Source organism: Schistocerca gregaria, chromosome X (genome assembly GCF_023897955.1).
Source record: "Schistocerca gregaria isolate iqSchGreg1 chromosome X, iqSchGreg1.2, whole genome shotgun sequence".
Taxonomy (NCBI): domain Eukaryota; kingdom Metazoa; phylum Arthropoda; class Insecta; order Orthoptera; family Acrididae; genus Schistocerca; species Schistocerca gregaria.
Window position 1 is genome coordinate 559,017,712 of NC_064931.1, and position 14,987 is coordinate 559,032,698.

General features: G+C 36.6%; 1 protein-coding gene across 7 annotated transcripts in view; it reads left to right on the plus strand.

Moving 5' to 3' along the window:
- The window catches only part of LOC126299506 (ephrin type-B receptor 1-B), a 337,486-nt gene that overhangs the window by 238,537 nt on the left and 83,962 nt on the right, over positions 1-14,987 (plus strand). For 3 of the 7 annotated variants that reach the window (XM_049991462.1, XM_049991463.1, XM_049991468.1), the window contains exon 13: positions 12,830-12,880. The exons of 2 other annotated variants lie outside the window; for them this stretch is intronic. In XM_049991462.1, the coding sequence (XP_049847419.1) occupies positions 12,830-12,880 (51 nt within the window). Of the gene's footprint in view, positions 1-10,959; positions 10,978-12,829; positions 12,881-14,987 lie in introns of all 7 variants that reach the window. 2 more of the 7 variants (XM_049991464.1, XM_049991466.1) reach the window with 1 other exon arrangement.

Genomic DNA, 14,987 nt, shown 5'->3' on the forward strand with positions numbered 1-14,987 from the left:
CTGGTAACACAGTAATTAATACAGTTCTTTGTTGCTCTGATAGTTACAGCAGAGATTGTTACAATTACTATGTTCTTGTTCATGTGTGTGTGTGTGTGTGTGTGTGTGTGTGTGTGTGTGTGTGTGTGAGAGAGAGAGAGAGAGAGAGAGAGAGAGAGAGAGAGAGAGAGAGAAGCTACAAAAAGGGATCCTGAAATCTATAAATCTATTAATACAGTCAAGACTATTCAAACATCATGTGTGAGGTAACCAGGCTGCCAATTGTGGCACATTTTTAAACAAAAAACGATCGCAGAATTGTAATAATGAATGCAAAACTTTGAATGTGGTATTGTGTGAAATGCTCAGACGTGGTTTATCTTTGGAGGCTTATCACAAACGAGTAAAATCACAATTGTAACTACCATTGGAATTTCTTTCACTTAGAAGGATAATAAGCAGTTATTTTCATTCCCCATATTTTATTCTTGTTTTGATAACCAAATGCTGGGGGATGATTGTTTCTGTTTTGACATGCAAGGGCCTCATGACTTCTTGCTATACTGTAATAAGTAATTAAATACAGCTGGTTATGTACACTCTTAAGACAAAAATAGACACATCATGAAGGAATCCGCTTGGTATTGATTGACAGAGTTGTTGGATGTGCTCCTGAGGGATATTGTACCAAATACTATCCAACTGGTGCGTTACATCATCAAAACCCGTAACGGGTTGGAGGTCAGTGACCTTGCTGGGGGGGTCAGGTGGGGTTAGGTAACCACGAATACAAGCAGTAAAACATTCACTGTGTTAAGGGGGGCATTATCTTGCTGAAATGTAAGCCCAGGATGGCTTGCCATGAATGGCAACAAAACGGGGTGTAGAATATCGTTGACAACCACTTTGCTGTAAGGGTGCTGTGGATGATGGCCAAAGGGGTCCTGCTATAAAATGAAAAGGCACCACAGCCCATCACTTCTGGTTGTTGGGCCATGTGACGGGCAACAGTTAGGTTGGTATCCCACTACTGTCTGGGGCATCTCTTAGACACGTCATGCTGGTCATCAAAGCTCAGTTCAAAGCGGTACTCGTCACTCTGACAATTTTTCTACATTCAGTGAGATTCCAGTCCTGAATACATGTCTGGAGATGCCCGGACAGTGGTGGTATACCAACCTAACTGTTACCTCTCATATAGCCTGACACCAGGAGTGACGGTCTGTGGTGCACATTTTTTTTCATAGCAGGACCCATTTGGTTGTCATTTGCAGCACTTGTAAAGCAGAGCAGTACAATGATGATATTCTACACCCCATTTTGCTACCCTTCATGGCAAGGCATCATGGGCCTTTAGGTCAGCATAATACTCACCGCCTGCACGTGGCAAGAGTTTCTACTGCTTTTCTGTATGCTTACCAAATCCTACCTTGGCCCGCAAAGTAGCTGGATCTCTCCCCAGCTGAGAACATTTAGAGCATTATGGGCAGGGTCCTCTAACCATCTTGGGATTTTGATGATCTATCACGCTAGTTGGACAGGATTTGGCACAATATCCCTTAGGAGGACATCCACCAACTCTCTCAAACAGTGCCAATCCATATAACAGCTTGCATAAGGGCCAGAGGTGCTCAGTTTGTGGAACTCTTTCTTTTGCGTAAATCATGCAGCTTTTCTGAAATTGTAATCATATGTTTGCATGTCCATGTACATCCCATCTACCAATTTCTGTTCCATTTGGATATTTCGTTGAAGATGTGCTGTGGTGTGGCTTTTTTTTTTTTTTTTTTTTTTTTTTTTTTTTTTTTTTTTTTTTTTTTAAGTGTATTACAGTGATGCATGTATAGAATACAACCTTTGTCAAAATAGTTCTCGAACAGTATACTAAAAAGTATCATAACTCATGGCACATGTGTCCCTTTCCTTGCATACACATCTGTCCTAAGTGCATACCCAATTGAACTATGGCTTACAATGTATAGCCTTATGCTGCACTTACCTGATTTTTGTTTGCTGTACATGTGAAAATGTATTACTGTCTAACTTTGCTTTTTCGTTCGCAGAATTGATGTTTTCCCACCATTTACAACATTTTTTTATCACTCCCATCAAATTTCGAATGCTCACAATATCAATTAGCACCCATTTTTCCGTTAACATGTTTGTAATATTCTTGTCAATTATGCTTTATACAACAATGTTTGTCGAGAGAAAACTTACATAATGGACATAAAATTACTAAGTTACATAGTTAAGTTTCTTGACACAAGCATGCTCTACTCAGTGTAGTGGATAAGGATATAACTAGGTTTTTTTGACAGAAGATATTATGACTGACCACAACCATTTTCAAACTGTCTCTACTGCGGATGCACAGATTCATGATTGTTGTGATCATCATGATGCCTTTGCATTATTCTTAACACATATTTCACGTGTTTCGTTGTTTGGTCACTTGTAGCACTAGTTGACCCCTTTGCTCTCTTTGCATTTCTCAAATTTTTTTGGGTTAAATAATCATTGCTTGAATGTTTTTGGTTTAGATAATCAAAACACATCACCAGTGTGCATTTTTCCCTGCATGATTTGCTTTGAGAATTTATTCTCACTGTCATGTGCAAATATTTACGTAAGTATTTACTGTGATATTTCACAAACAAACAGTGTGAGTGATGATTTGTGTGTGTGTGTGTGTGGTTTTCTGTGTAACACAAGAGGCAGAGTACCTTATAATCTTAAAAAGATAACTATAGTGCAAGAGGAGCAGAACACACACATGGTAACATCACCCAAAATACTTAAATAAATATTAGCACTTGACATAGACTATATTCTTGAAACACGTCATGGTATGTGTGAAAAAATATGTGACTGGTTTAGTGTTTCATTATTTAAATAATGAATGACACACTTGCAGGCTATCCAGAAACAACGTTTATGATTAATGAAGTTAAGTCAAAGGTTTTTGTTTCCCACACATTTAGCAATTCCCGATGTTTCAATGGCCAAGCATAGTGATAACCTATATTAGATAATAAAAAATCTTTAATGAGTATTTTAATGCTTGTTATATACATATATCAAACATAAACTATGGAAATGCCACCGGTGGATCCTGTACATAACTTTTCTCATATTTCACACCATTTTTGTTTAGTCCCTTGAAAAGTGTGAAAGTAGGGTTTCACTTTATTCCTTGACAAGGTCCGACTGAAGAACATATCATGTGGTGCTGCCCTCCTCGCCCCCTTGTATACTTTCACCAGTTTTTGCTACTAATTATGATACTCCCTGCATACAAATTTTGCACTTCGGTTCCTCTTGTCCCCCAAGCACCCACTTGTGTCATTAAGGCGTTAAACCAGTCCTGCCCATAAAACACACACACAAATGCACACCAACTCTGATACCTTCGTCAATGATAACTCATTAAAGTCAGATCTTTATTTTTTACCTTTTGAAAACTACACATATACTAATCAGGTATTGGATATTCAAAAGGAATTTGGATGGTAAAAAACTGATGCATTTTAAAATCATGATAATGACAATGGTTAGTAGCCTTCCTGGCCTTCCTTTTTCAAGGGTGGAGAAAAGGTGTGTTTCTGAAGTTTCATCATTTCTTTTGTGTCTGTGTCATAATGTTGAACATTCTTTGTATATACCATGAGCAGTCACTCGAAAAAGAAACCTCTTCATTCTGCACCCAACAGATTCATTAGTTGTCATCTGAAATACACATCTAGATAGTTGTGAGTAGCTATAGCACATACCATGACAACACTCATTTAGGATAAATCTACTGGTTTATGATGATCTTCATCATCAGTGTATAATTTGTGAAGGCAACTGCCCTCATATAATAGCTTCATGTTGTTGTTTTTTTTCCCCCAGTGGTTTAGCTTGCAGATGCAAAAAGTTACATCATGCATCATGCCCTAGTTTTGCCAGCTATTGCACTTTTAGTGATAATTTGCGAAGAGAGTTAAAAGGGAAAAATATATGAAAAGAGGGAGAATGAAAAGTAATTAAGTCAATATTTTAAGTGGCTAGTGGGGAAGGACCAATTTACAAAGTTTTTTTTATCTATTCATCATCAGACTCTAGCTGCATATAATTACTATACAGAAATGCAAACAAGAAAATAAAGCAGCAGACGTAAGGAAGTACACATAAATAAGACTATGCTTATCAAGAGGAATGTTTCTTTGTTGAGAGAAGGAAACCGTGTTCCAAAGTGAAAAAAAAATGTACTGGAAAGAGAAAGAGTAACAAGGTAACAAAGGCAAAAGTAACTTACTTCAAAAGGCAAAACAGGAGCTTCTGTGCAGAAAAAAGAGTGAGTACCGATACTTGTCCTGGTTAAAATTTGTCTGTCTGGCTTTGCAGCAGGAGAAAGTGTTGATATAAATAGGCTATTAGGGGTGCAGCATTGAAAAATAGATTGACAGTCCACAGAAAGTGTACAGTACATTATATTAAGAGTCTTATTTGCCTGCTGTGATGTCCATCCGTTTCTTTTTGCCAAGGAATATTTAGTTCTGACAGGTTAAAATCATTTCAAATGGTTGTTCTCCTCTCACCCTGAGCTTGTTCTCACATTCTTCTGTAGTTAACTCCAAGGCTAAATTTTAATTGTTGTGTTTTCTGATTTTAACTGATTTATCATAGTTACAGGGAGTATGTTTATTTTTCATGATTTAAGTGCACTATGCAGCTACAGAAATATTAGTCCAACAAACACCTGTTCACTACCATCAGTACTGTTGCAAATCAGTGGTACTATGGGTTTTGCGTTACTGCTTTGGTTGCATCTCAGAAAAATGCAAGAAAATATGTAACAATTTTAATGTAATCATAGATTTGACATACTGACAGAATGCCCAAAAGAAATATATTTTCCATTTTAAATCTCAAATCAAGTTTTTAATGGATTGAATGTAACTATTCCATTGGAGAGGTAATAACTGTGACTGGTTGAGATGCAACTTTGAGTCCAATTGTGGCAAAACATTTTAATCTTCTCCGTATGGTTAACAACATATTTAGGAAGCTTAAGTTGTGTGTAAAATTTGTGAGGCTTTAGATGTCATATTTTAAGATAGTTGTAAAATGTAGAAGATGAACTTCATTCTGAAAGGTGTTACATTATAGAAACATTAAACAAATTGATAAAATGATGTTTGACCAATATCTGAATGTAAGACAATAATTTAAAATTTAATTTTAAGTGTCAGTCCCAGTTTTTTATATTCATATATGCTTCATGTTTTCCTCCATGAGAATTTATAATTCTTTAGAATAGATGGAGTTTACCACATCTTATTTCTGTTCCCAGAAATATAAACTAGGTGGCAAAATAATTATATAAAATCCCCAGGAAGCTGTGACATCTTACCTGGAAGCATGTATATGAAATTAAAACATTGTTTCCATGAGTGGTAACAACATGTCCAGTGGAATGTATGTTGAAAAAATCATTATGAACCCATGGCATATGTTTTTAATTTCAACATTAATTAGTATTTGGTAACTTTATCTTCTTTTGAGATGTATCTTAGGCAGCATCAATATGTGGTTATTTTCAATATGTGTTGGAATGGCCTGGCATAGTAATGTTGCTCAGTCAAACTCAGTTGATCTGAACTTTGTTTGAAACTTCTTGGCTGAAAATAAATTGCTGAAGTACCCCCATAAAACCTTTTAGTATTTTAACAGAATGCCTTGTAAAAGTAGATCTATGTGGTAGGTGGTGGATTGCTTTTGGCTACATTTATTTAGAAAAATACTGTTTTCAGTTTTAATCAGTGAACAGTGACCTCAAGGGCTATATTCACAAATTCTGCTCATTTATTTATATTCAGTCTTGTGGTTTCTTGTCAGCAGATATCAGTAAGAAATATTAATATATCAGAACTGAAGCACATACATAAAATTAATACTTTAGTCTCCAAATTGTGATCCATTTATCATTATCTGGTAATGCTACTCTGTACTCTGACATGAGATTCATCTCCAGCCATTGTCTTCTTCACATGCAGCTTTTGTTTCCATGAAACATACTCCAAGTCTTGTGTAGTATTGTAAATTTTGTAATAATACATTTTTGTAATTTTATTTGTGAATTTGGAGGCAAATAACATTCATTCCTGCCCAGGAGAATTGTTCTTTAATGTTGGTGTGTGAAATTCATAATAAAAATCTGGTTTTCTTTGGCAAGTAATTTTATCAGCTTTTCTCTTCAATTAACTGTTGATAAAAGGAAAGTGTGTACCACAGTAAGATTACCGGTAGTAATTGTCTTTCTCATAATATACTGGGCAGCAATGTTACGCAGAATTAGTGGCATTTAGTGAAAATGTGTGATGGACTGGGATTCAAACCCAGGAATTCCTGCTTTCTTGGCAGTTACATTAATCACTGCGTCACCTGGACACAGTGTTAGTCGCAAATGTGCAGATTATCTTGACACGCACCTCAGCTGACTCACATCCCCACATTGCACCACCACTTATCCACAGTCCCCGTTCATGTCCTCCGTGCTCACTAGTTTTAGATTCCCCCTGAAGGTCGAATGTAAATGTGCATCCACACTGATGGTTGTGGATTCATAGCTCATCAAGGCGTATCAATTATATGAATGCGTGATGTCTGTTCTTTTGAAAGGACAGCTGCCACACAATGTTTTTGAAAGAACAGATACCAAGCATTCATATAACTGATATGCCTTCATTTGCTATGAATTCACTACTGTCAGTGCAGATGCATGTTTACTTCCGACCTCCAATGGGAATCTAAAATTAGTGTGCACAGAGTACAGTAGTCCCACTTTCTGCCACCAGGTGGAAATAATGGTGCTGTAAGCAATTAGAATGTGAAATGTTTCCTGTTTTGACATGTATGCTGTTTGTCACTTGGCAGCACATGTTGATTTCTTTTGTGAAGTGACTGTTGATGTAAAGAATTAAGAAGATCAAGTTTTCCATATGAAACACAATGGCTATTGAGAAGAAAGACCTTGCACTGGTGGTAAAGTTGTTTTATCAAGATGGCAGCAATAGCAACACTACATTGCAGGAATAATGATGATGGAAACAGCCACAAAGAGGCCCATGTCACTAAATGAGCTAAAGAACATGACAAAGAATTTGAAGAAATGGTGAATTCATTGGTGCAGCCGGGAGAGGGAAGCGGCCCATTCCCATGGCAGTTCTTGTTGAGGTTGCTGTAGGCATAGCTGAGCATCCAGCACCTGCCTGAAATTCTGCAGCCATTGCTTGAGCTATGTCACAGGAATTGTTTCTCCTGTGGTCAGCAGTTCAAAACATTTTTCCCCACATTTTACATTGATGCAAAATAGGCTACAACATCATGACTTTACCCTTAGTTTTTTGGCATGCATGGAAATGGATGAAAATGTGGCTAGGGAATATTCTTTGGATGGACAAGGCACATTTTACTCTGCATTGTGCCGTGAATGCACTGAACTGCTGCAAGTGGTGTTCTGCTCCACCGTGTTGTGCAGGAACATTTACTGCATACAGCTTATGTGACTGTATGTTGTGGTTTCACAAAGTCCTTCATTCTTGATTCATTTTTCTTTGAGGAGATCAAATCTCATGGGCCTGCTTGGTGTACAGTGCCATCTGTATGCTTTAAGAATCTCCTTCTGCAACACGTGATTTCAGCTTTGAAAAAATCCAACTGTGTCCACACTGCTATTTTCATCCGAGATGAGGTGACACTACATGTTACTTGCCAGGTTAAATATTTGCTTTGAAAAACCTTTGGTAATGACATCATCATCTCTAGGCAGTTTCTAGATGCGTGGCCTGCCAGATCTCCTGACGTAAATCCATGTGACTTCTGATTTTGGGGTATCTCAAAGATCGTGCCTATCAGGGATGTATCTGGGCTCTTTATGCTCTGAAAGGTAACATACAATGACATATCACTCTGATTACACTGGATATGCTCTGAGCAACTGTCGACCATGCTTTGTTAAGTACGCAGCATGTTAGTGAGTTGGGAGACCATATTTAACACATACTGTAACTTGTGACCGTATCCTAATAAATATACCAGAGTCACCGTTATCATGTGTTTGATCGTTCCTCCCCTTTTCCTGCACCCACACCATATTCTGGCTACATACAGTGCTATATTTTCACCTGGTGGCAGAGAGTGGAACTATAATTTTTTTAGCAGTCTCCCCATGTGCACCAATTAATGGACATATTTCCCGTGTTATAGTGTCCTGTGATGTATACAGCCTGCACTGTAGTTTTCTAAACACCACCAGTTCAGTTATAACCACCTGGAACTATAAGACAGAACAGTGCAGAATTTTGCCAGCCATTTCAGTGTCAGATGGCAACAGTGTGTCATCAGGCATAGAATCAAAAACCATTGTATCATTCTTGTGTTTCTCTGCCAACAACCCACCACAGTAAGGCTAGGGAGCTGTTGACATGGGATGTTTGAAATGTTGAATAATATCATCTGGTCAAGTGAGTTGTAGTATGTGTTCGTGAAAGAATGTGAGTGCTTCAAAAAGAATGTGTAGCAATGAATTCCTCTTGTCAGGTATATCTGTAGCATTTTCTGGTATTGAAATATTTACATGAAATGAAATAGGACCTGCTGCAGGTCATGTGAACAAATGGGTGTTTGTTCACTTTTAGTAACTGTTAATCTTGACAGTAGTGCACCCTGTTATGACTTCAGCTCGTGTCTGGTGTACAAATAAAACACTATGTGCATATGAGGATACATACTTGACACCAAGCCCCCATGAAATCAGTCATGTTGGGTACATGAAATGTGATGTGAAGGATATGCATGTTGATAGAGTCTGTTCCAATCAAACCCTGTCAACTGTGTGCTGTTGTTCAGCATTTCAGTTCTTTGTGGCTGATCAGTAGTTTCTGGTTACTTGTGGAGAACAAGAAACAAGTTGGAATCATCACTAAAAAGAAAGTGGTTATTATATGTTATTGCATTCATAATAAATTAATTACCAACAAGGTGAAAATGGGAATAAAATAGAATGGCCATAAGTGAAAAGCATTTTGAAATCTACAAAACAGTATGAGACACCACAGTAGTTTTTGCATTGAAATATTGTGACATGGCATACATTGATATGGATTCAAGGTGTACTACAAAATCAAATGAGAGACATGAATGGCACTTACCGTGTATGGTGTTACTCCATCGGTATCATATAAATTTGAATACAGGATGTGAATTCTTTTTTCAGCAATACCGGATGCACAATGTTTCTCCATATTGTGATAAGGCCATCCAATACTGTTTGAGTAGCACTTCACATTGCTAGATAACTGCCCTTTGGCATTCAGTAGTAGTCCACAATGGTTGTAGCAGACCTAGAGTGTCTTGTGCATGTTTTGTTGAATATAAATCCAGAGATTGAACTGACTACTGTAGACACATGATGTTGCAGGTACTCATCCATTAAGCCTGGCATGTGTGGTTGGGCATTATGAAGCATTACATGGAACCCAGGTCCATATCTACCTTGTAAAATGTGCATATACCATTGCAGGACGCTACTCCTATTGAATGCAGCCATTACAGTATACCTAGGGAACTACCCACATAGAGAACATAACCACATAATTATAGATCAATATCTTCAACATCAGTCTGCTGCAGAATTCTTGAACATGTATTGAGTCCAAATACAATGAATTTCCTTCGGACAGAGAAGTGTCTGTCCAGAAAAGAGCACGGATTTAGAAAGCATCACTCATGCAAAACTCAGTTTACCCTTTTCTCACATGATAGCCAACAAATCATGGATGGAGGGCAGCAGGCAGTTGCATATTTCTAGATTTCCAGAAGGTGTTTGATGTAGTGCCCCACTGCAGACTGTTGATGAAATTCTGAGTACATGGATTAGGTTCCCAGATATGTGAGCGGCTTGAAGACTTCTTAAGTAATAGACACAATACATTGTCATCAGAGATAAGGAGTTTCCTTGGGAGTGCCCCAAAAAATCTTATAGGACTGTTCTTATTCTGTGTATACATAAATGATGTGACAAATGGGGTAAAGTTTTACTGTTTTGTGAAAATTAGTGTTCTTAGTGGCTGTGATAATTATATACCAGTAGTAGATTTCGTAATATAGAAACATTTCTCTTCAGTAAGTCCTGTGGCAGTCATCCACTTTTCATTTTGAATAATGCATAAGTGCCATATGGAAACATCTCAGATAATACTTAAAATGAAAGGTTGTTCATTTGTCTTTTATGGGTCGTACAGTCAACTATTGTTTGAAGTTGACTTTCTCTTATTACCTTTAGTTTGTGTGTGTGTGTGTGTGTGTGTGTGTGTGTGTGTGTGTGTTTGTGTGTGTGTGTGTGTCAGAGAGAGGTTGAGGGGGAGGGGGAGGATTGAGAGATTTTGGAGGAGAATGATATTTCTTCAGATGAGCATTGTCTGGGATTCCACATGGAAATTAAATGTTAGAGTTCCACAGTACTTTGCACAAGATGTAATGAACTAAAATATTGATTCCCTGAAACTATTTAATTTAATCTTAATAAAGGTGAGACTTTGAGAAAAAATATTGGAGGTATTTTTCTTTTTTCCCCTTTTTCCCTGCCTTGTAAAGTTCTTTTTGAATTATAGTCAGACTGTGCTAGAATGTTGAGTAACATGCACATACATTTGTTGAAGCTGTGTGTAGAGTAATGTTCTCTGTGAGCTGTTGTGGACTTTGCTCATTCAGAAGTGGAAGGTGAATGGTTGCTAGCATGACACAGAAGGCTGCACAGTTTTTTCAACTCCCATTTGTGTTAATGAACTTCATTTGTGTGTGATTTGTAATTCAAAATTTTTAAAACAGCAAAAAATTTTCCTTTAAATTTTGTTCCTGGTCTTAAAATGAGTCTAACAATTTTTGTCTTTTCCCTTTGCACTTTATTCTCACATGCTATTCACGTGATCAAAGGACTAGTAGTCACTTACAGTAAGTCACATTGTATTCTTAAGACACTGTACATACCTAGAATAGAACATTTGTAGAAGTAAATAGTTATTGTATTTCTGACTGTTGTAAACTGCATTTGTAATAGTAAAGTAGATACAGAATAATTCCTGTTTAAGGGTAGTCAACAAAATCCTTTTGAGGAAAGGTGAGTATTTTGCACAAATTGTAATTACTGCTCCTGAATTCAACAGTGGTGCATCAGAGCTTCAGTTTTATTATTTATGATAATTGTGCTGTTTGTACCTTCTCGTGTCTCTGATCTTTATGGTGTTCACGTATTTGTTTTTGTAAAGATGAAATATCATTAATAGACTAGGAATAGAGCACTTCAGTACAAAAACATTTTGCTGTGTACTGTAACACATGATCTCTCATTGAAGGAAATGAACTTTCTAGTTGTACTTTGAGTAATAAATTCAGCTTGAAATCATCTGATTAATTCTGCCATCCTCATCCCAGACAGTTTCATGTTGAGTGTAATTTTATATAAGAAATACAATATTCATGTCTTTGGATAGATGTCCGAGGAAGAATAAAAGCTGTACGATATTTGAGCTGTTATTTCCTTTAGTCAGTGTAGATAAGAAAATGGTGTTTACCAGTCATGAGTTGCAAAATGATCCCCTGTTAGTTGATGGATATTGAGACGTATTCTTCATTTCAAGTTAGTTTATGGGAAAAAATATTTTTTATCTGTACTCTTTCTTTCCATTAGACAACGAATGTGCCCAACACTTATCTGCATGGGAAGTATGTTTAGTGGGAAACAAGGTGAAATCTCTTCACATACAGCAGCTACAATTTATTTTAACAATATTTTTTATGCATGGCAGTAATTTTGGGTACCTTCCCGTAAGGCTTTGTACAGACAATGTTTGATAATGTAACATTTCTTCTGATGTAGACCTATGACATGGTTGTGCTTGCATAGTTCTCAGAATCTGGTGGTGGTTTTCTGCAACAAACTTGACTTTAGTGTTAAATCAATGTAATCTTAGTGTTACTAATTTTATCAAATGTATGAAATGCTGCACTTGATACTTCTTCATGTTAAAAATATTTGGGTTAATAGTCCTCTAATACTCCTTATGGTGTATGTAAGTAGTACTGCTCTTGTGTGGTGATGGGAGATGTGTTTTCTAGCATTTTCTCTATTATGAATATTTTTTCAACATCAGTGCAACTGCTTTTTAATTTATAGTTTTTTTTTAATTTTACTGCTTGGAATTTGGTTACTTTTGTTCTTACATGCAATACACAATAATGTTTATAGGGTTTTATTCCTCAAAACTAGCTTATGTTAATTAGATGCATCATATTTCTAAAAGAAGAGAAGGCATGTGTGTGTTGAATGGTGACAATGAGAGAAGGTACATAAGTAACTTGCTTGCAGCCGCATTTATAATTCCATTGGGGTAATTTTCTTTAATTTTTATTATAGATGAGAAAGGAAATTAGTAAATGCTGTGGAACATTGTGCACAATGTTTTCGTACTGTTTTTAGTCTTCCCATTTCAAGTCAGTATTCAGTAAAGAAAAAAATGTTAATAGACAAGTACTTCTGCACCATTTTACCTATATTGTTTTGAAATAGGTTAAAGTCCATGCATGACACCTAATCCAGAAAGTTTGTAGGATATTGAATTGTTGCACCATGATTTTTGCTTTGTAGCTTAACCAGTTCTGTACATGCAGTTAAAGTAACTTGTATGTTTTCATTAAAAAGCTTTCAGTAGAATTTATTTCATCTTGCAACCTTTAGGCGGCAATGTTATATTTGTTGCTTGTTTTCGTCCCGCAACTGTTTTGTATCGTTTTTATTTGTCCTCAGTGCAGTGCAGCTTGGATAACCCTCCCATTGTTACCACACATACCAATGGAAGTAAGTACTAGAAACATATTTTGCAATAAAATGTTGACCCTATGCTGTAAAATAACCATGAGTTATACAACAGCTCAAATTTTTGTGATTTTTAAGATTCCTGGTGACAAAACATTATGCTGAAACTAGTAGCCATTAATTTTTAAAATGTTACAGTGATAGAAATGACAATTAATCATTATGTTGTACTTCGAGTTCAGGTACTCACATGTACAATATTGTAAATGTGTGTGTGTGTGTGTGTGTGTGTGTGTGTGTGTGTGTGTGTGTGTGTGTGTGTGTGAGTGTGAGTGTGAGTGTGACAGAGAGAGAGAGAGAGAGAGAGAGAGAGAGAGAGAGAGAGAGAGAGAGAGAGAGAGAGAGAGAGCGGTATGGAGGCAGGGGGGGGGGGGGGGGCTGACAGGTTCAGAATGATTATAGAAACTGACAAACTGAGCAGTTATAACATTAAAATTCCATAGTTTACTTTTGTTAAATTCACTACAGTTTAACTTTAAAGAAATGTCTTGCCAAGCTGTTAAAGATCAGAAACACAACAGTCTGAAATAATACAAAAGTATTTTAGTGTTAGAATTCGTTTTGTTTCTTATTTTCTCCTTTTTTAACTATTGTTAAGTCAAATCCATCTATATTCCTCATGATAGAAGTTTCATTTTTGTGATGATTATATATCATATAAAATTTAGTGACAGAATTCCTGTTCCGTGTTTACCTTCAGGAAGCAAAATTTTTTGTGTTTTATGGGATTAGGATTAGCAAGTGAGTGAATGTTGTAGGATTAGCAGGTGACTGAATGCTGCTGTTCAGTCTAACCTCAGAGTGGTTCCATAGTAGTTTTTCATGCGTTTTGCAGAAAATAATAGGGTACTTTCTGGATTCTGGTTTGGGTGATGAAGGAAAAGAAATAGAGTAGACAAAATAAGAGGTAAAAATCAGTGAATATAAAATAAACACAATTACATGTGAGGCAAAGAGACAGAAGAGAACAAGTGAATGAACTGTCTAGGGACATTAAGGTGCATTACAGAACATTCTGAATTAAGATAAGTAGTTCATTTAAAGTGTAAACATCCTTCCTGTTGTATTATTTGTGTTGTGTTAGTGAGACTTGAGTGTGTGCTTGTCAGTGGTTATTTTGAAGAGATTTTGTCCATGGCAATATGAGAATTTAGAATATTGGGAAAGTAAAATGACCCATCAGATAGGGTGTTATAAGAAATCAGTCAGGTGAAAATGTTTGTCATTGTAGAGCAGAACCAAGGTAATAAAGGTGACTAATTGTTCAGAGATTAAATGACACTAATGGTTAGGGTGGTAGAGCAACACAGTGACTTAGCAAGACCTCTATAATCTCTGTTCAGCCTCATTTATGCACTGATTTGCTATGAATTCTTGAATTTATCATGTTATGGTCTATTTACATCAGCATAGCAACCTGTGTTAGCCACAGTTCTCAGATACCCAGTTCTTTTTTAGATACAAATGGTATGTTGCCTAGATTCCTCTGCAGCTCCCTCATACTCTTATAGTTCTGATTCCTGAAGATGCATGGTGTGGTAGGTTTAGTTTGAGTTAAGCCTTTCCCCATGTCTTGTTACCTTAGTTCCTGCCTGTACTGCCACTTAGCTGCTGAAATACTAAGTGCACCCGTACTTTTTATTACTTCATCCCAAGGAGTAGCTAACTTACTGAGTTTTGTAGTGTGCCTAATACAATTCAGTGATGGATTTTCATTTTTTGTTTCATTATATTCACTGGTAAAATAATATTGTTTCAGACTTTATCATACTATAATGTTGATGTGGTGAGTTTCTCATGAATCGATGCAACAAATATGTTGCCAGAAATGTTATTGATACTATTCACCATGATCATCCAGCACCCATCTAATCTGTTGCCATGTGCAACATGCTTTCTGTTGTCCATTTCTTCTGTGCTTAGATTAGCTTTGTACCTCCCTGCTCCCTTCATGTTATACATCTTTTCGAGCCATTTCCCTTCTTCTCCTCCTGCTTGGTTTTCATAATTTTGCCTACCTGGTGTTCCAATGATCCCTTTTAATTATTTTTCTTGACTTTCTTCATGCATGTTGTATTTTACATCCTCT